This window comes from Carlito syrichta, unplaced genomic scaffold (genome assembly GCF_000164805.1).
Source record: "Carlito syrichta isolate Samal-C Ts95f unplaced genomic scaffold, Tarsius_syrichta-2.0.1 Scaffold311854, whole genome shotgun sequence".
Classification (NCBI taxonomy): Eukaryota; Metazoa; Chordata; class Mammalia; order Primates; family Tarsiidae; genus Carlito; species Carlito syrichta.
The window spans coordinates 202,691-224,778 of NW_007255950.1; the positions used below are offsets into that span (position 1 = coordinate 202,691).

Here is a 22,088-nt window from a genome sequence, read left to right on the forward strand (position 1 = left end):
ATATATATATATATATATATAGAGAGAGAGAGAGAGAGAGAGAGAGAGAGTTGGAGTGTGTGTGTGTGTGTGTGTATATATATATATATATATAGTAGAGATTAGGTGTCACCAAGGTGCCTGAACTGGTCTCGAACCTGTGGGCTCAGGCAATCCACTTAACCTCACCTCGGTCCCCCAAAATGCTGGGATTACAGGCCGAGCCACCGAACCTGGCCCATGTTTTTTTTATATTTGATACTTTAATGGTATCAAATAATAGGGTATTATAAGACCTTCTCTTGGTCCATAGGCTATTTGGGAGTTGAACATATAAGCAAGTGATTGTGGGTATCAACGAGATATTCTACATATCCTCTACCCAATTTGCTATCCAATAGCAGATGAAAACTAGTAGTGTCATATCCAGAAAACGACCAAATTAGAACTGTCCACACAATGTCAACTTTATTTAAGTATAATGGTTATTTGTTGCACAATTTTGTCTCTTTCTCAACGTTCCCATGGAAGCCTCTGTCCATTCTCATTGCCATTTTTGAAGTTTAGAAATACATACTTTTCTATTTGTAATTCTTGGGTCCCTAAATGATGGATTGAACTCTGTTGATAAAAATCAAAGACTTTATATTGCTTGTGATCTCGGCAGAGAACAGGAGCCATCACCTGCCAGCAGCACCCACCCCGTTCCCTGCTCAGTTTTATTAACAGTAAGAACTTGGAGAGCAGTCCTCGCTCTCTCAAGTTTTATTTATTCATTTTTTGAAGAAATGGTGACTGCTGGTCTCAAACTCCTGGGCTCAAGCAATCTTTCCACCTTGTCTTGGTGCCTCCTAAAATGGTTGGGATTACAGGCATGAACCACTGCACCTGACCACTCTCAAGGTTTTAAGGAAACATCCGAACCCCATTAGCATGAACCCCTTCTTGAAGTTGTGTGAGTTTGTAGAGTTAAATATCTGTTTTGCTTTGCTTGCTATAGAATTCTGTCTAAGGAGCAGTGTCTTAAGTAACATAACGTTATATGTAGTGATAGAGGCAGCTCCTTGGAATTTGCTTCTTTTTTTAAACTCAGGAGAAAATTAAAAAAGAATGGTTTTATGTAACACAGCTCCTTATCTAACCAGTACTGATCCTCTATTGATGATGGTTTTCTGCCTGGTTGCATGTTAAATGACGCATGCTTTTTCTCATGGTGCTGTCACAATAACTGAACACTTTTATCGACCCAGTTGGAGCATGCCAACATGGTAATTGTGTCAAAACCACATGCTTTTCTAATGGGCTGGCTGTTCATAACAATGTTCTTTTTGGTTGATGATAAGTAGAAAGGTCTTTAGTTAGTATATTATATAACGATACTAATGATGGATTTTGGGTAATTGTAATTAAATATTAGTGCATCGCTAGAGTTTGGGAAGCCTTGGTCCTTTTTTTTTGGCTTTGTCCATCCCACTTTATCAACTCAGGCAAATCGCTTAGTCTTTCTGAGCCTTAGTTTCCTTGTTGATAAAATAATATGAAGATATTAGACTGGATGACTTAGCAATACTCATTTAGTATTTATTAGGTAGGTCTTATGTGCCAGTCTTGATGATGGGAACACAGCAGTATATAAAAGAAAGATCCCGACCCTCATGGAGCTTTTGTTTTAGTGGGAACCCTCGCATTCCATTGTAGGAGGTTCCATTTTCGTGGGTGATAGAGTTTAAAGGCTTATCTGTCTGGGTGTGGTAATTATGGTGGGTGGTGGTGCTATAATCATGCTTCCTTGATGGTAGCAATTTGTTCAAGAAACCATTTTATCAACAAAGAAGAGGTAGGGTTTAGTTTTGCGCTCTGATGAGCTCTTGAAACCATTTTAAGTATATATTTATTTACATGTAATTATACACACCCCTGTTGTTGAGTAATGAACCAATTAGCCATTTCCATTGGTTTCCAACTTGTAACTTGCATTTGATGGGCAAGACTGATCATCAGCTCTGAGATTCTTAGCACTTGAAAGAGTGCTGGGAATATATTGTTGATTGAAGATTACTTTGTGAGATTTAACTATATGTTTATGCTCTTTATCTCTGTATTTACATTTTGTTTTCAGTTTCTATCTAGCTCAGTTGCAATTACATGGTCATCTAATAATGTTCAAATATGTTTTTTTATAATGGAAATTCATTTGTAAATTTATTATTTTGAGGGGGGTGGCAGGGCTAGTTATAGTAAATCTCAGAATACATTCATGTTGTTATAAATTGATTTTACAAACTGGCATGAATCTTCTTTGAGGACTAGGCCAAGGGCTCTGTGGTTGGTAATTCATGTATAATGGAGCTGTGATTGCATTGAGAGGTTTGTGTAAGGAGAGGCATACACAACTGTGTGGTCCTCCATTTAGTGGCTTTAGTCAAGTCACTTATCTTCTGTTTATTATTTGCAAAATGGGGATCATAGGCACCTTGTGGGATGTTATAAACAGAAATTATAGGTACCATGTCTGACACAGTAAGCATTGAGTGGTAACTCTTAATGATTAAAATATAAACATCTATTAATGCTTTTAACATAATAGTAGAAACCTGAGTTTTATGTTTTGTTGCTTCTAAAATATCAGCTTTAGTTGATTGATCCCAGACTATTTCTCATAGCCAAAGTAATTAGAGAGAGACCAATTTATCTTGGTTAGCTTAGACAAGTGTAAGACATTTTGATTTTAATTTTACCAGGACATTTATTCTGTTCTCAAAATGCAATTAGAGTGTATGCTAGAAGTCAATTTTGGTCATTTCATGATTAATGCAAATAATATTCTTCAGTTAAATGGTACATTGGGAAATAGTATGTTAGAGAAGGAAAAAAGGTTTTCTGTGCAATATGTGGCCAGTTTAAGTGCCCTTGTGTCTTGTTGGAAGACATGACTTTGAATTTCAAATGCTTAAAAATGAGAAGTAATGTTGGACACGTAGATATAATAGTTAACTGTTCTCTCATTTCAAGGGGATATTTAACTATTTCCTCTTGTCATTGCTGTCAAGGACATTACTGCCCTGATGTCCCTGTCTCATTCTACATTTCTTTTTTCTTCTTCTTCTTTTAAAATCAGGGTATAGAGCCGGGCTCGGTGCTCAACCTGTAATCCCGTGCCTTTGGGAGGCTGAGGTGAGTGAATTGCCTGAGCCCGTGGGTTCAAGACCCGCCTGGGCAACTTGGTGAGACCTCATCTCTACAATAAATAAAAAAACTAGCCGGGTGTGGTAGCGCACGCCTGTAGTTCCAGCTACTTGGAAGGCTGAGGCGGAAGGGTCACTGAGCAGGAGCTTTTTAGTTTAATTAAGTCTTATTTGTTTATTTTTGTTTTTGTTATCATTGCTTTTGGGGTCTTTGTCATAAATTCTTTGCCTAGGCTGATGCCCAGAAGAGTTTTCCTAGGTTTTCTTCGGGAATTTTTACAGTTTCAGGTCTTACATTTAAATCTTTGATCCATCTTGAGTTAAATTTTGTGTGTGATGTGAGGTAGGGATCTGTCATTTAACATTTCTTCTCGCCTTCATGTCGTTTCCTCCCCCTGACCCTTACATGTTGATGATGATAGACAGTTTTTCTCTAGATGATGTCAGTGTCATCCGTGCTTTTAGCTATCACCCATATGACGACAACTTCCAACCTGTACCTCTAGTGAACATGTAGCCTCCATTCAAAACCTGTGTGTCTTGCAGCCAACGGGATGTCTTTACCCATTTCTCAGTTGGAGTGAATTCAACATTGAGTTACATGCCTCACCAGGCCCACTTTTACTAGTGTTTCCCATTTCCATGGATGGTTCTACTATTACCCTAGTCTCCCATGACTTGGAACTTTTGACTTTGAATGTTCAGTCCAAACACCAAGTTTTGTCTACTCTGGCTCTTCGCCATTAGATTCACATCTTGTCATTTATCCTACTGCTTTTGCCACAATACAGACCATCATCTTCTCACGTCTGGATTCTGGCAACAGTCACCTCAATGTATTTCTGTTTCAGTCTTATTTCATACTTTATAGCCAGATTGTACTATCTGAAATGGGAATCTGAATACATTACTCCTCTACTTAAAGTACTTGTATGACTTCTCATTGTTTTAAAAATAACTTTCTCAGTGCCTTTAAAATAACACAAAAATCTTTTATGTGGTGGCTTCTGCCTTATTTTCTTACTTCGTTATTACCAATTCGCCTTTCCCCTCCCTTCTGTCTCTACTCATAACCCTCCACTTCTCTTGTACAGTGGATTATTGTTCTGTACCTGTGGTTTCTTTTATGAGGAATATTCTCTTGTTTCCATACACCTTCCTACGCCTGACACATGCCTCCCACCCTGACAACTTTGCCTGAGTAATGAGCACCCATTGTTTTAAAAGCAACTCAAATGTTAACTTTTTCAGAAGGGCTTGCCTGATGACCTTCTCGCCTGGGTTAATTATCTGTCCTGAGCTTTTTAATCACCATGCTCTTGACTTATCTATGCTGATCTTATTCCTTACTCTGTTAGCTCCGGAAGGCAGTCTTTATGCGTGTGCCCACTGCTTGACACATTGTAGGAGCCATTTAGTATCAGCTGATGAGCTGGGCTCGTTGGCTCAGCCTGTAATCCCGCGCCTTTGGGAGGCTGAGGTGAGTGGATTGCTTGAGCCGGCGGGTTCGAGACCCGCCTGGGCAACTTGGCGAGACCTCATCTCTACAATAAATCAAAAAATCAGCCAGGCGTGGTAGCGCATGCCTGTAATTCCGGCTACTCGGAAGGCTGAGGCGGAAGGATCGCCGGAGCCCAGCGGGTCAAGGCTGCGGTGGCCGGGAGCGGCCACTGCACTCCAGTCTGGGCGACAGAGGGAGACTCCAACTCAAAAAAAAAAAGTATCAGCTAATTGACTTGAGTTCTGTTTTTTTCCACATTAGATGTGAATAACATTTTAAAAATTATTTTTATGTTGAGATATAATCCACATATCACAGAATTTACCCTTTTCAAGTACATATTCAGTGGGTTTGAGTATACTGTATTCACAAAGTTGTAAAACTATCACCATATTCTAGAACATGTTTATCACTTCAGAAAGAAACTGTGTCCCCCTTACTAGTCACTCTTCTGACTCCCCTCCCCTCTGCCCCTGGCAACCAGTAACCTACTTGGAAGTATGACTTTCTCGATTCTGGAAATTTCATATAATTTGAATCATATAACATGTGGCTGGCTTTTTTCCCCCACTTAGCATAATATTTCTAGGTTTGTCCATATGGTAGCATCAGTACTTCATTCCTTTCTATAACTGAATGATATTCTTTTATAAGGACATTATAACATTTAATCCATTCATCAGTTGATGGACATTTGGGTTGGTTCCATTTTTTTGCTATTGTGAATAATCTTGTTTTGAACATTCATGAATACATTTTTGTGCGAATGGATGTTTTCATTTCTCTTGGGTATATACCTGCAATTGGAATTGTTGGGTCATATTGTGATTTATGTTTAGCTTTTTGAGGAACTGCCAAACTGTTTTCCAAAGTGGCTGCATCATTTTATGTTCTTACCAGCAACGTTGAGAATTCCAAATTTTCAACTTCCTCATGGAAACTTGTTAATGTCTTTTTGATTATAGCCATACTAGCAAGTGTGAAGGGGTATCTCATAGTGGTCTTGGTGTGCATTTCCCTAATGACTAATGATATAGAGCATCTCTTTATATGTGTATTGATCATTTCTGTATCTTCTCCAGAGAAATGCCTATCAGATCCTTTGCCCGTTTTTAAATTGGGTTTTATGTTTCATTATTGTTGAGTTGTAAGAGTTCTTTATATATTTTGGATACTAGACCCACATCAGATATGTGATTTGCAGAGGATATGAATAGTATTTAAGGAACAAATATAGTACTGATATATGTTACAACATGGATGAGTCTTGAAAGCATGCTAAGTGAAAATGCCATATATTGTGTGATTCCATTTATTTGAAATGTCCAGAATAGGCAAATCCATACAGACTGAACGATTATTGGTTGCCAGGTGCTAGGTAGAGGAAGAAATGGAGAGTGACTACTAATGGGTACAAAATTTCTTTTTGAAGAATTAGAGACTGAACGATTATTGGTTGCCAGGTGCTAGGTAGAGGAAGAAATGGAGAGTGACTACTAATGGGTACAAAATTTCTTTTTGAAGAATTAGTGGTAATGGTTGCATAACTTTGTGAATATACTCAAAGCCACTAACTGTGCTCTTAGAAGGGTGGATTTCATTGTATGTGAATTATATCACAATAGAATTTTAAAACAAGCATACTTTACTTTTTTTTGGACATAATTTAAATTTGTTCCGCTTTTAGTTTTAATTTTTAAAGAGATGGCATCTTGCTATGTTGCCCAGGCTGGCCTTGAACTCCTGGGCTCATGTGATCCTCTCACTTCAGTCTCCCAAGTAGCTGGATACAGGCATGCACCAACACACCTGACTCTTAAATTTGTACCACTTTTGGAAAAAACAGCTGGGACATTACCCATTGGCTGCCGTGCCAGGACTTTGATCACCTTTATCATTGGCAGGTGAGGAGAGAGCAAGTGTGATCTACTTCTCAGCAGGCCATGCCCATTGTTCTTCATGTCAGTGTGCTGTGACATTTCATTAGTCTCCCTTTACTTGTGCAAAATTTAGACAGCCATGTTTTTCAGATTTAATTTAAGTTTTGTTTAATTTAAATTCAGATCTAATTTAAATTCTGGGCTTCAGCCTAGTTGTGATAGGATCGATTATTAGGTTTTTTTTTTTTTCTCACCCCATAATGTCTTCATTTGATTTGGATTAGAGCTTTTAGATCTTTTTCTTATGTATACAAAGAAAAACGTGATTGAGGTTCAGTGGGATGGATATTTGAAGTTTTGATTATGGTTTAAATACCTTTCCCAGGTGATTAACTTTTGTGTTTGGATAGTGGATGATGAATTATGGTATTTACTATTGGAACATAGAATAATACATTTTTATTCCAGGTTTAACTTTCTTTCTATTAGGTGCTCTATATTTAAAATTTGTTTTTATGATACCTAGCATTTAATGTGTGAAATTGCAGGGAAATGTGTCTCTGTGCTTTCCAACATTGGTGGTAACATTTTCGTATTACAGAATAAAGGATATCAAGTATAGGGAAAATTAATTTTTTAAAGAAATTTGAGTTTGGGGTCAATTATTGTTTATAACTAGTTGAAACCAATAAAAATAATCATTCTTTCTTGAGTTTGTGGTGATTTTAAGTTCTCGCTGCATAGAATCTGGATTAAATCTATTGTGATGCTGCTTTTGGTTCTATGATTCTGATGCAGAATTCTAAGAGTAACAGTCTCCATTTTCTCTTGTGCTTTTGAACCTCCCTCTTGACATAGGCTTTCTCCTTGTCATCTCTCTCCTATTTTTCTTTCTACCCTTCCTTACCCTGCCCCTTGCCACCAAAGTAAACTTGGGAGTTTCTAAAATGACATTTCGTGATTTTGTTTTGTTTACAGCATAAGCTGTGACCATGACTACAGAAGTAGGCTCTGTGTCTGAAGTGAAGAAGGACTCTGACCAGTTAGGAGCAGATGCAACCAAGGAGAAACCTGAAGAAGTAGCAGAAAATCAGCAGAATCAGTCATCTGATCCAGAGGAGGAAAAAGGTTCCCAGCCATCTTCTGCAGCTGAAAGCCAAAGTAGTCAACGCCGCCAGAAGAAAGAGAAGGAATCATCTGATAGCAGGGGTATTTCTCGATTTATACCCCCATGGCTTAAGAAACAAAGGTCATATACCTTAGTAGTGGCCAAAGATGGGGGAGATAAAAAAGAAGCTACCCAAGCTGTTGTGGAAGAACAGGTCTTAGGTAAAGAGGAACCCCTTCCGGAAGAAGAGAGACAGGCCAAGGGTGATGCTGAAGAAACGGCTCAGAGGAAACAACAGGAGATTAAGTTAGAAGCGAAGGAAGAAAAACCTTCAGTGAGCAGAACTGAGACACAGGTAATTTGGGAGTGATTGTCTGGAAGTGAAAACTTGATGGTATAACCATGTAACAAAAAGGGCTTGTTTATTTTGGATCATTTGCAGATCTCTTGTATTGAGATATACTGCTTTGGCTTAATATATCTGGTGTGAGTCTTAGATTGTTCCACTATAGCCTTTTCCTGTAATTCCTTTTTTAAAAACCCACTATATGTGCAAATTAATACAGATTCCCATCTGTTTCTGTTAGGTTAGGCAGATATTCTCAGAGTTCTGCCACCTCTTTTCTTAAATAGAATGCCCTTTTATACCTCTTTGATTTATTTAAACAGTTTGGTTACTAAGTAGATTTGTGTGTGTGCATTTTGGCTGTCTAATGAAGCCTAGGCTCTGCCATGGTATGGTATTTTAATTGGAAATTTTATTATTTGAAATGAAATTTAAATTGTAATTGCGAGATGTAATTATCTTTACTCATTTAATGCTGAAATGACCAACTTGGCAAAATGAGAAAATTGGTGGTGGGAAGAGGATGAGGGGAAATACTCTTTTTAGCAGAATTTTCAAGGTTTTTAGAATCTTAGGTTTATAGTGGTTATGATAATGATCACAATTTCTTACTAAAGATTTTTCTTTTAATAAGTTGTCCTTAGCAAATTGGTTAATTTTAGTATGAACTTCATTTTTCCCCCTACAGCCTGCTGAATTAGTAAGTAAGGAGAGAGAGGAGAAGATAAAGGAAATACCAGAAGACAAATCAGAGGGAGGAGCAGGACAAAGGGAGACCAAGGAAGTGCAGACCAATGAGCTGAAGGCAGAGAAGGCCTCTCAGAAAGCCAAGAAGACCAAAACTGTCCAGTGTAAAGTGACTCTCTTAGATGGCACCGAATACAGCTGTGACCTGGAGGTGAGACGGAGTGAGTGGTGGAGAGTGATCTTGATGTGTAAAAGGGAAACAGTGGATAGCCTGCCCTGATGTGGCCTGACACAACCAAGAGTGTCATCATTTCCATTACAAACTGCATTTTCTGACCTTAGGATGATGTTGTGTCAGTCTGCATTGGTCACGTGTACTGGCTGGTGCCTGTTCTGAACGGGCATTAAGTATTTTGAATATTACCTCTGACTATAAGATCTTTTTCTTGAGGTGAAATGATAGCACTAGGTTGACATTCAGAATAATGACATTTCCAGAGTAAACTTAACCCCAAATGTTTTATCCTGAGACAGATAATGGCTTAAAAATCTAGCTTATTTATTTAGTTTCATTTAATTAAAAAACACCAATGATTTGTGAAACATATAATTGATTAGCCCTGACGCTAACAGAGTCTTTTAAAATGTCTGGCACCTTATAATTTTATGTCAATCAGAAGAATTTGTTGTTTTTCACAACTCAATTAGTTAATTACACATACACTAATTGCAAATGTTTTTTGAAGAACTGTGTGAAGTGCTTTGAATCACTTGTTTAATACTTGTAAGAATCTATAGAAGGTAGGTATTATTGGTATTCTCAGTGTTAAATGTTATAATGGGTAATATAGGGTTTAGAGAGGTTAAATACATTGCCCAAAGTTTCACAGCTAGTTAGTAGTTGAGTCAGAACTCCAGTCCTGGCAATTTGATTCTAGAACTCATGATCCGGACTTCAGAACTAACTATACTGTTGTGTCTGGTATACATAGGACCTATCTTGGTTGTGTAAAATGTGGCCTAGGCTGGATACGGTGGCTCACACCTGTAATCCCATCACCTTGGGAGGCCCAGGTGGGAGGATTGCTTGAGCCCAGGAATCAGGAATTTGAGATCAGCTTGTGCAACGTAGCAAAACCTCATGGCGGATGGGAGATATATGTAGTCTAGCCTTTGGTGTCCTCATCTGTTAAATATTAAACACAATTTCTCCCTAATTCCTTGCATTCTTATTAAAAATAAAAGCTATACTTTAGCAACAGTGAAACTCTTCAGCATGGAAAAGGCATCCTATGTCTACTTAGTTGAACAAGTTTATTATATATTTGAATGTGTATTATATTGCAAGGGGCTGAGAATACTAAGATGAGTAACTAATTGTCCTTTTATCTTTGTATTAATCTAGAACTTTACTCATCTTTTTACATGTTTTATTTAAGTTTCTAGAATTGCTCTAGGATTTTTAAAAAAGAGATATTCTTTCTCAACTTAAGTACATTTTTTCCCTCTAATTTTTAGGATAATCATAAATAGGTGATGAATTTTACCAGGTGTATTGTCTACATCAACTAAAAGGATAATATGGTTTTCTAACTGGTTAATGTTGTAATTTACATTAATATTTTCTACTCTTTAGCTATCTGAATTTCTAATGTAATCTTTACTTGGTCATAAGGACTCGACATTCATTTTGTATTATTTTTATTTAGGTTTTTGCATATATTCCTTCTAATTTTCTTGTTTCAAACTGTCTTCATCATATTTTGTTATCTGAGTTAAATACCATTCCATTAAAGTTGTTTTTCTCTCATCATTCTCTAGAAAAGCCTGGGTAAATTAGTGATTTTCTGTTCTTTAGAGATCTGGTACAACTTGCCTTTAAAACTGCTTGACTGGTGGTCTTTTTGAAGGGAGAGTGGAAATGGAGGGTGGTTTATGTTTGTTTTTTGTTTGTTTTTGAGTTGGAGTCTCACTGTCGCCCAGACTGGAGTACAGTGACCACTCTGGCCATTGCGGCCTCCACCGGCTGGGCTCCGGCAAACCTTTCACCTCAGCCTTCCAAGTAGCTGCAACTACAGGTGCGCGCTACCAAGCCTGGCTAATTTTTTGATTTATTGTAGAGATGAGGTCTCGCCTGCCCAGGTGTGTCTTGAACCCGCGGGCAATCCACTCACCTCAACCTCCCAAAGGCACAGGATTACAGGCTGAGCCACCGAGCCCAGTTTGTTTGTTTTTTTAATCATTGATTAATTTTTTAATACTTATGGTCAGTTTCTGCTTTTCATTCAGTTTTAATGCATATTTTTGGTGGAAGCTGTTTCATCTAATTTGACACATTTATTGGCATGAAAATTTTCATAGTGTTCTCATCTTGTGCATTTAAAAAAATTTATTTCTAGTGTTATCTGCTTTTTAAAAACTATTCTTGCTATAGATTAGCCATTTTAATTTTTTTTCAAACAATTTGATTTTGTTTATCATTTCTATTGTCTTTCTATCTTGTAACATTCTGTTCCCTTTTGCTCTTTTTGTTTGGGATAACCATTCTTTTTCTGAGTTGTTGAGTTTAATACTTAAAAAATATACTTCCATGGCTCTTATTTTCCAAGTACCTCTTGTTGATGGCACAAATTTCAAATACAGTTTACTCTTGAACAAGTCAGGGATTAAGTGTAACGACCTCATACACAATCAAAAATTTTCATATGTTTTTTGACTGCCCCCAAACTGTTACAACTACTAATGGCCTCCTGTTGACTAAGACCTTTCTGATAACATGAAGAGTCAACACAAATTTTGTAGGCTTTATATATATATATTACACATCATATTCTTGCAAAAAAGCAAGCTAAATGAAAAAAAATGTATGTAAGAAAATTATAAGGAAATGGAAATATGTTTGCTATCTGTTAAGTGGAAGGGGATCATCATAAAAATCTCCATTCTCACTGTCCATGTTGGCTGAGGAGGAGGAGGAAGAAGAAGGGTTGGTCTTGCTGTCTCAGGTGTAGTGGAGGCAAAAGAAAATCCAGCTATAAGTGGACCCAATGTAGTTGAAGCCCATGTTATGTTGCTCAAGAGTCAGCTATATAGTTCTTTTCTCATATTTTTCTCATCCTATAGTAGGTCATTTTTGATCCCTGGATTCTTTTTTGTAGGTGTGATATATAATTTCTAAAATAGGTACACATTTGTGTGTAGGTCTATGTATATGTGTTTTGTGGGAAAAGGCTATTTTTCTTTTGTTCAGATTTTCAGTTTTATATTACATTGTGTTCAGCATGTGGTCTAAATAATAGAGATTCTATTGTATTTATTAAAACTTACTTTGAAACATATAGTAAGCTGGGCTCGGTGGCTCAGCCTGTAATCCCGTGCCTTTGGGAGCCTGAGGTGAGTGGATTGCCTGAGTCCACGGGTTCGAGACCTGCCTGGGCAATTTGGCGAGACCTCATTTCTACAATAAATCAAAAAATCAGCCGGGCGTGGTAGCGCATGCCTGTAATTCCGGCTACTTGGAAGGCTGAGGCAGAAGGATTGCCGGAGCCCAGCAGGTCGAGGCTGCGGTGGCCGGGAGCGCCCACTGCACTCCAGTCTGGGCGATAGAGTGAGACTCCAACTCAAAAAAAAAAAGAAAAAAAGAAAAAGAAACATATAGTAAGGTTTTTTTCTTTTTTTTTTTGAGTTCGGAAAAGCATAATCTCCTTTCATTGTTGATACAGCTTTCCAGGTCTGTTTTCTTGATCAGCCATTAATTATCTATCTCTATTAGTTGTTTGACCTTTTAATTTATCAATTAATAAGAGGGGTATGTTAAAATCTTTCCTTATAATTGTTGATTTGATCATTTCTCTTGGTATACCTATAAATTTATGCTTTATAAAAGTTGAGACTACATTGGTAGTTTCATACATGTGCAGAATTCTGCATTTTTGGATAGCTTTTTCCCTTTTTTTTTAACCATTGTATAATACCTTAAAATATATTTTATTTGCTGTTTATATTATTATACTAGCTTAATTTTGGTTGGGATTTGTCAGGACTATCTTCTACCACTGTTTTGCTTTTTAGCATTATATCCTGTGTCTTTGAGGAGACTTGTTTTTTAATCACATGTAAGAATTCTTGTCTTTTAACTGGTGAATTTAGACCACTTATTTCACGTGATGACTGAGATATGTGACTATAATTTTTGCCATCTAGTTTTGGGTTACCTCCTTTTCTGTTTATTTGAATTTTGTTTTTTCTGTTTTCTTGTTTTTTTTTTGAGTTGGAGTCTCACTCTGTTGCCCAGACTGGAGTGCAGTGGCCGCTCTGGCCACCGCAGCCTTGACCTGCTGGGGATCCGGTGATCCTTCCGCCTCAGCCTTCCGAGTAGCCAGAATTACAGGCGCACGCTACCATGCCCAGCTAATTTTTTTTTTTTAATTTATTTTAGAGATGAGATCTCGCCAAGTTGCCCAGGCGGGTCTCGAACCCACGGGCTCAGGCAATCCACCCACCTCAGCCTCCCAAAGGCACGGGATTACAGGCTGAGCCACCGAGCCCGGCCTAGGAGTCTTTTGTGATGCTCTCCCACAGCAGATTTTAGGTACCAGCAAATCACTTGAGTTCTAAGCAGTGACCTTATATCTGAACACAGGCCGTAATTCATCAATATCCTAATAGCTGTAACAATGCAGCCGTTATAAGTTGTATTTCCTATGTTAATGAATTTCCCTTTTATACAAATTTTCTTATTTTGGCTCTGCTTGCTCAATTAGTGTCTTCAGTTTGGGCCTGCTACTCATTAGACCTGCCGGATTTGCTTTTTAGGAGAGGAGCCCAGAGCCCAGCCATCATGTGGCTGAGCGCGCCCTGATTCCCCAGTTCCAACACTGACCCTAGGCAGACTGGGTGATGTGCTGATGCTGCTTATCTGTATTTCTGTAGCTCTATACCGGAAGTTGCTGTCTGAGGACTATTTGGGGAAGTATGTTGTGGGAAACTGTAGCTATTAATGAACTGTAAGCACTCAAGGAAGGCGAATATAGTGTGAGATACTTTTATTTGCTTTGGGAGAATAGATTTATTTCTATCTGTTTATGCTTACTAGAGATTTTATTTCTACTATGGCTCTTCAGAGGACTAGTTATTTCTTTTTCTTCTATTTGTTCATGTGTCTAGTTTCAATTAAACCTTTAGATTATATGACATATGATTCTATGAAGAAGACTGAATTGTCTTCATTTAGGTCACCGGAAACAGTAGAGGGAAGCCACTAAAAGCTATAGTCTTTGCAGGAGCCATGAGATGATGGAAGGGCCTGGGTTATGGGGACATGCTAGAGTAAGGTGATGTTCTAGAAGGCCTCAGTTGCCAGGATGAGAAGATTAAAACTGATCCATAGAGCAAAAAGGAGCTAGGGAGTAATGAACAAGAGGTTGTAAAGTCACTGGTATACAAGACCTGGGTCAGGAATGCTGTTTAGAATTTGGAAAATGGTAGGGAGCTATATAGTTGCAGTAACTTAAGGGGGTTTCTTTACTCACTGCGTTGGTTAAGATGCATATCAGAGTCGGGCTCGGTGGCTCAGCCTGTAATCCCGCGCCTTTGGTAGGCTGAGGTGAGTGGATTGCCTGAGCCGCGGGTTCAAGACCCGCCTGGGCAACTTGGCGAGACCTCATCTCTATAATAAATAAAAAACTAGCCAGGCGTGGTAGCGTGCACCTGTCGTTCCAGATACTTGGAAGGCGGAGGTGGAAGGATCGTCCACTGGAGCCCAGCAGGTCGAGGCTGCGGTGGCCGGGAGCGGCCACTGAACTCCATTCTGGGCAACAGAGTGAGACTCCAACTCAAAAAAAAAAAGATGCATATCAGTAGTCTCTGTAGATTATGGTTTTATGTGACATGATTAGAGCACTGGGGTAAGTTAGGCAGTTTCCTGTTTGTATTATCTATAAGTACCTTGTTCAGCAAAAGTATCCCTTTTAAACCATTTAGTGTAAATATTGCTGTGTTAACTAACTTTTTTTTTTTTTTTTAACCAGCCAACTGAGTAACTTTTAAAAAATTAAACAACATAATTCATGAAGGTATTTTTGTTTGGTCTCCTCGCATCTCTGCTTCCTGGGTGGCTTACTACATGTAGATATAATTAATATGTTGTATATAATATGCATTAGCATGCTGTGTTATATATTTATTTGTATTATTTATATACCTCCATGTATCTATTTATATCCCTCTCCCTCACCTCATGCCCTACTTTTTATGGTCCTCTCCCCCTTTCCACATTCTTTCTCCTGTGGGCTGTCTGAGCCTATTCTTTCTGCTCCTGAACCTCAGAAATCAGATAAAGGCAACTGCCCAAGGAGCCGGTATAGCACCGTTTTTAAAAACTGTCATCTTTGAAGTCTGTAAGAAACTATCATCTGTGACAGTTTTGTAAAAAACTGTCATCTTTGAACTCTTTTAAGGAAAGAGGATATATATTAAGTAGATTTTTAAAAATGCCAGACAGAATTTGCTAGAATCTCAGAAGTTGGAAGTAATAAATGAGCATCTATATTGGATAACAGTGCATTTTTAGAGAATGATTGTATTAAAAACAAAAACACTATGGAAATGACTTTAATGTTACTTTTGGCTTACATAATAGTAGGTTAGTAAGCCATGCGTTAATTTTGACCCAAGGCCTACGCTATCTTTGTGCATTTGTTCTGAGTCTTTACATTAGAGATATATATATATATATATATATATATATATATATATATTTTTTTTTTTTTTACTCTTGTCATGAAAATGACAGTTTAGCTGGACTCGGTGGCTCAACCTATAATCCCGCGCTTTGGGAGGCTGAGGTGAGTGGATTGTCTGAGCCCGCGGGGTCGAGACCCGCCTGGGCAACTTGGCAAGACCTCATCTCTACAATAAATCAAAAATTAGCCAGGTGTGGTAACATGCGCCTGTAGTTCCAGCTACTTGGAAAGCTGAGGTGGAAGGATCACCGGAGCCCAGCAGGTTGAGGCTGCGGTGGCCAGGAGCAGCCACTACACTCCAGTCTGGGCGACAGTGTGATACTCCAACTCAAAAAAAAAGAAAAAAAGAAAATGACAGTTTACATTTATTATCATCTGTTAATTATAAACCGAAATCTCAAATATTTTCTGAAAAAACTTTACTTTGAGAATTATTATACTTTAGTGAAAATTCTGTCTTTTGAAATGTTGATTTTTATATCACTGAGATGTGACAAGCTCCTTTGGTACCAGAGTTAAATTGTAAAGAGTTAGAGGGAGTTTTCTGGATTCTGCATGCTTGCTCCAGGAGCTTGACTTTCAGACTCTTATGGTATTGCTGCTAAAGTCATTTACGTACTTGGTGTGTTAAAATAGTAGGGATCTTTCCTCTAAGGAAAAAAACAGTAAGGTTTAGTTGAAGCCATGGATATAAAGTCAGGAGATCTATGTTTACTTTTCTTTTGACTCTGGTTGTCTTGGGGGAGTCACTTCCTCTCTTTTCTTCTATTCTCAGATTGCCAAGTGAGAATGAAAATATTTGCTTCCTCTATTTCAAGAACTGAACTGGTTTAATACAGCTGATAAGTCTGGATGTATTTTTTAACGTTTGAAAGTAAGTTTGAGGTTTGCTGTAAGACTTTGGAAGCATGAGTGAGTGTGTATTCTGAGTTAGGGTTGCTCACATTTTCCTCTGGCATCTGAAAGTTGTTCCCACGTGTTGATTTTGTCTGAGAATTGAGGGCATTGTTGCTGCCCACACAGGAATGTCAGTACCATTTTTTCCTAGTTATGAATAAGGCTGACAGAATGTAGGCTCTCTTCATCAGTGTTCTGATGATAAAAGTATTTATCAGAAAGCAGAATGTGTCAAGGTCTTCTTGTGTTGAGTTCTGGTCTCAAATCTAACTTGATGTCATTGCTTTCAAGAGTGTTTTTTTACTCACTTGTTTATGTCTACTTTCAACCTCCAAAGTTGATCTTTCAGACGTATAGTACTGACCCTTACTAGGTTTAAACTACTGAAATAGTTTAAACTATGTACATACTTGTAGAGCATCTGGAAGTTGTGGCATTCTATAAAATCCTATAAAATAGTGAAAGATTTATGTATGATTTAGGAACTGGGAATAATTTTACTGGTGTATATTATGTGCAATTAGAATTCCAATGACATAGGTTAAGATTAAAAGGTCTCTGTTCAACTCCCTGCCTGTCTATCCCTATAATTTAAAAAAAAATTTAAGGTGGTAATTATATCCATACATCAATTTTTATTTATTAAGTGGAAAAAGACTGCCATGCCATGTCAGTGGTAGAATGTTTTGGTCTAGCTTGAGGAACACAAGGGGCTCACAGGAACAGAGTGAGGCCTCCTAATCCAATCACTCCTAGCTGAGCACTCTTGACTTGGTTAGGTATGACCTCAGGCTGTCTTTGCATCTGTTACTACGGGTTTTTTGAGTTTTCCCTTGCCAGCCAAATCCACTTCAAATCAGGCATAGCCCAAGTTGTCCATCCTTCCTTCAAGTTTCTGATCATATCATCTCTGTTTTTTGCTGTCTGCATCCACACGATTCTTCCCTGACATTTAATGTCCAACTCTAGTCTGGTTCTCAGAATGTTGTTTCTTCCTCTGAACTTGTTTGAACCATTAGTTTGGTAATTAATCATGCATCGCCTTGCGAAAGAGTCTCTTGTGTTGCTGTGTTGAACAACTGCTTAATTCTTGCATTATTGTTGGATTCTTACCATGCTGAAATTGTTTCTTCACCTGCTTTGTTATTAGTTCCTTGAGAAAAAGAGAACTTTCATCTTTCTTCCCACGTAACATTAAGACCTAAAGTACTTCTCATAAAAAATTTTGGTTTATTTCCCTCTACTCTCTTGTACATTTGTAAGATTTTAATTTTATTTAAGATAAATGATGACATTTGCTTACTTATGTTTCTAGTCCTTCTCTCTTTCCTCTCTAGGAAAAAAAAAAGATTTGGATTGTATGTATATGTATATACAATCTACCCCATCCTCATGGTTGCTTTTGCTCTCCTGGAATCAGCAGACTGACTTCTTGTAAAAATGCTTCAAAAGCTTAAATAAATGAAAACAATTTATATTACATTTCTACAAAGGGGTGAAACTCTAGGCATGAAGGCGATGTAGAAAGTGAACATGATGTGAACTTGGCCCTAGAGGGGACTGTAGACTTCCAGTAACTGAGTGTTCTTTCCCTTACATTGTGTGCCATTGGGCCAGGTTGCTTGCCGGCTGGGTGTAGACTGTGCTTACAGAGGAAAACATAGTTAATACTCATTCTTTGCCTCTTGTTTGCTAATACAGTCTCCTCTTCTCTTGAGCAAACTGGATAATGATGAGGTTTTTATTTCTCAGTAGTCAAGAAATTCTACCACATGCTTTTTCCACTCTGACTTCCCCACTTTTGGTTTCAAAATCTATAGTTTGCCTTTATGTCTCTGCATCAGTGATATTTTAAAAGCATTAAACTTGACACTTGAAAGTAATTTCCAACTATGAGTAACCTTCTTGACATATGTTTGAAGACAATACTCATCTCTTACGGGCCCTCGTACTTACTGACAGGCACGCCGACTCCTTGGCAATTCACCACTTAAGTTTTTACTCTAATCAGAGGGTGGTAGCAGGACAGGAATCAGACCTTCGAATCATTTTTCTGTTTTGGAATGAAAATTACTTTAGGGATGAGTAGGGTTAGAAATCATGGAAAGGTCATTTGCAGAATAAATGTTGTACTTGAAAATGTGTTCACATTTTTTTCTAACTCTAAAATATGTGGGCATTAAAATTTTAAAAGTCCTTGTCAGGTTTCATCAAAGGAAGAGATGTCATCTATTTACTTTGTTATACAACAACAACAAAAAAAATCATAAAATATCTTTTGTTAAACTCACTGTGTTCAGAATCACTCTGTTGTCATTACTGTTTTATTTTCAGTCTCTTATTTTCCTATTGTTTTCTCTTGAAACAGTTAATGAAGATTTTACTGACATAGCTTTTATTTCTCAATGGTTAGGAAATTTTGCCCATAATTGTCTTTCCTGATCCTCCCTCTCCCCATCCCCCAAGATCCCCAGCTTCTAGCCATGGTGAGGGGGAAGGGATTTGAGAATTCTGCCTCGACCTGTGAGTGGTTTTTGTCTTACGAAAGGTGGAGCCAGGGCTGTTTGTTTCATCCAGGATGCACATAGTATGTGACTCGGTGGAAATGAGGACAGGATTTATCATTAGTTTTTACAGCACTATAATATGATATGCGGATATTTGGAGCTTATAGAGATTAAATGCAATATAACAAAAAATATGGTCTGGATTACTCAGAAAGACAATTGCTTCAGGCAGGGTGGCTAAATGATTTAAGCACTTATAAATGGTCTGTCAGATTGGTATTTAAACATTTGTTTAATTATGCTTTGCCACAGGGTTATATGTCAACTGTGAACTGCGTTAGAAAAATTATGATGAGGAGTGTTACTTTTAAATTTTAAAAATTCTATTCCGGAGAGGCTCCTCAAGACAAAAGCTCTATTCTGTCTGTTACCAAACTGCATCTCGTAGTTGTATACATCATTTGCAGAGCATGCTGTTTTCACCTGTGTTGAACTTGAGCCTGGTTTTGGGTATCAGTCTAGTAATTCACACATAGAGGCAACTTTTTCTGAGTGTTATCATAATCTATTTCTTACATTCCTTGATATCTCCTCCTATATTTCTGTCAGCAACAATTTAAAGTGAATCAGTGGGAATGCTCTAATAAGCTATTCTTCTGTAGCACAGAAAGCTTGTATGAATCAAATGTCAAAATTCTTTCTAGGCAAATAGTTTACAGAGAATGTGCTAGCTTACAGAAATTTGCTGCTTACGGTTTTTGAAATCAGTTTTAATGGAAATGGTGCTTAGCAGCTTTTGCAAAAGATTCTTTAAAGCGCTTGGTATGCGCATCTTACTAGAAGTTTGGTATCAAACCTCTTTATTATCTAACAGTCATAGTCACTGCTCAATCTTGTAAATGAGATTATCCTTCTTCACAGACTTAGGCAAAATCTTACTGTTTAAAGTAAGTAAAGTAATAAAAGAGTTGAACAAAAATCTTGGATTTTCATTTTTCTTTTCTTTTTTTTTTTTGAGTTGGAGTCTTACTCTGTCCCCAGACTGGAGTGCAGTGGCCACTCCTGGCCACCGCAGCCTCGACCTGCTGGGCTCCGGCGATCCTTCCGCCTCAGCCTTCCAAGCAGCTGGAACTACAGGCATGCTGATTTTCATTTTTCAAAAATTATTTTAATGACTGAGTTTCTGATCTCCCCTGGTATATAATTTTTAAAGAAATATGGAAAATTAAAGAAGTCATATTTTTACAGTATTTTGCAAATTTGCTCTTAAGATAGTATTTATTTAAATATATCTTGTATGTTTAGAAATAATTTTGGGCCTGGCTTGGTGGCTCAGCCTGTAATCCCAGCGCTTTGGGAGGCTGAGGTAAGTGGATCTCCAGAGCCCGTGGGTTTGAGACCCGCCTGGGCAACTTGGCGAGACCTCATCTCTACAATAAATAAAAAATTAGCCAGACATGGTAGCACACACTTGTAGTTCCAGCTACTTGGAAGGCTGAGGCGGAAGGATCATCTGAGCCCAGCAGGTTGAGGCTATGGTAGCCATGAGCGTGCCACTGCACTGCAGCCTCGGCGACAGAATGAGACTCCAATTCAAAAAAAAAAAAAGAAATAATGTTGATCCCCAAACATTGATTTGGTTCTTATCTGTACTGAAAAGATCAAGAGAAAAGTATATGAGGTTCGACTTCCCCCCCTCCTTATTTATGAATTTTCCTTTCAGAGAATAACTCTACATATAAAACAGGAATGTAAGTATATGTGTGTGTGTAGATATATATATACACACACACATATATATACATATATGCATATGCACATATATATATTCCTCTATATCACATATACGTATATATATATCATGTTCATATATCATATATATTCATATATATCACATATATTCATATTTGTGAATAAGATTGATAAAATATTATTTATAGTTTAGAAAAATAATATAAAAATGCAGAGAGGCCAGGTGCATTGACTTACATCTGTAATCCCAGCACTTTGGGATGCTGAGTCTGCTAGATCATTTCAGGCCAGGAGTTTAAGACCAACCTGGGCAATATTGCTACAAAAAAATTAATTAATTAAAATTAGCATAGTGTAGTGGTGTGTGCTTGTAGTCCCACCTGCTTGTAGGAACTGAGGTGAAAGGATTTTCTGAGCCCAGGTGTTTGAAGGTATAGAGCTGTGATCATGCCACTTCATTCCAGTCTGGGCAACAGAATGAGACTCTATTCCCCACCCCCCCACCCCCCCGCAAAAAGCACAGAAGTGCAAGTTATTATAGGCTGGAGTGATGTACAAGTCTTCATTGATGAGAAGGAAAGTTTTACACTTTGAAGAATGATATATTTAGGAAAATCCAGCAATACGTAGTCTGTTAGATTTTTTCTTTTGACAACTGTTAAATAGTAAAATCCAAGGAGAAATTTGGTCTTAAAAGAAAAGGTTTTAATATAGCCATATACATCAAGGAGAAATGTACAGTAAACTTTTGTTCAGAGCAATTCATGTTTTACTGGGCCAGTGTTGCCATTTTTTACCCAGGCTTTCTTTGGCATGGTTTTAACTAAGAGTCCTCCCATCTTGCAAAGCTAGTGTGTTGGGTTTAAATAAATCAAGCTCTTTCACTTCTACTAAAAGGTATGGGGAAGTGGGTTCTCACCTATGGGAAAGAAAGCATAAACTATAAATGCACTTTTTTTCCTGCTATCCTTTTTCGGTCTGCTTTCTATAATTTTGCTGGCTCTGCTTCCATTCTCTTTTTCCTTTTCCTTGTGTTGGGAGCCAGAGGGGAGGGAAGAATGCATGTGTGTGTATATGTACACACACAGATATACACAATATATTATTTTAGAATAACTTCTATAGGACATAGAGCTCAATGTGTGTGTTCATTTTACCATCTTTAATTGGAAATTCATGTTCTAGTTTTCTTTACCTATAAAATTTGAGCAATGAGCATGTTTTCTCACTAGAATAAAATAAAGTAAGCCGGGCTCGGTGGCAGCCTGTAATCCCAGCGCTTTGGGAGGCCGAGGTGAGTGGATTGCCTGAGCCCGCGGGTTCGAGACCTGCCTGGGGAACTTGGCGAGGCCTCATCTCTGCAATAAATCAAAAAATTAGCTGGGCGTGGTAGCGCGTGCCTGTAGTTTCAGCTACTTGGAAGGCTGAGGCGGAAGGATCCCCAGAATCCAGCAGGTTGAGGCTGCAGTGGCCGGGAGCGGCCACTGCATTCCAGTCTGGGTA

General features: G+C 38.0%; 1 protein-coding gene across 1 annotated transcript in view; it reads left to right on the forward strand.

Moving 5' to 3' along the window:
* The window catches only part of EPB41L2 (erythrocyte membrane protein band 4.1 like 2), a 136,462-nt gene that overhangs the window by 8,810 nt on the left and 105,564 nt on the right, over positions 1–22,088 (forward strand). The window contains exons 2-3 of the mRNA XM_021718143.1: positions 7,524–8,008; positions 8,688–8,897. Of these exons, the coding sequence (XP_021573818.1) occupies positions 7,538–8,008; positions 8,688–8,897 (681 nt within the window). The 5' untranslated portion in view covers positions 7,524–7,537. The remainder of the gene's footprint in view (positions 1–7,523; positions 8,009–8,687; positions 8,898–22,088) is intronic.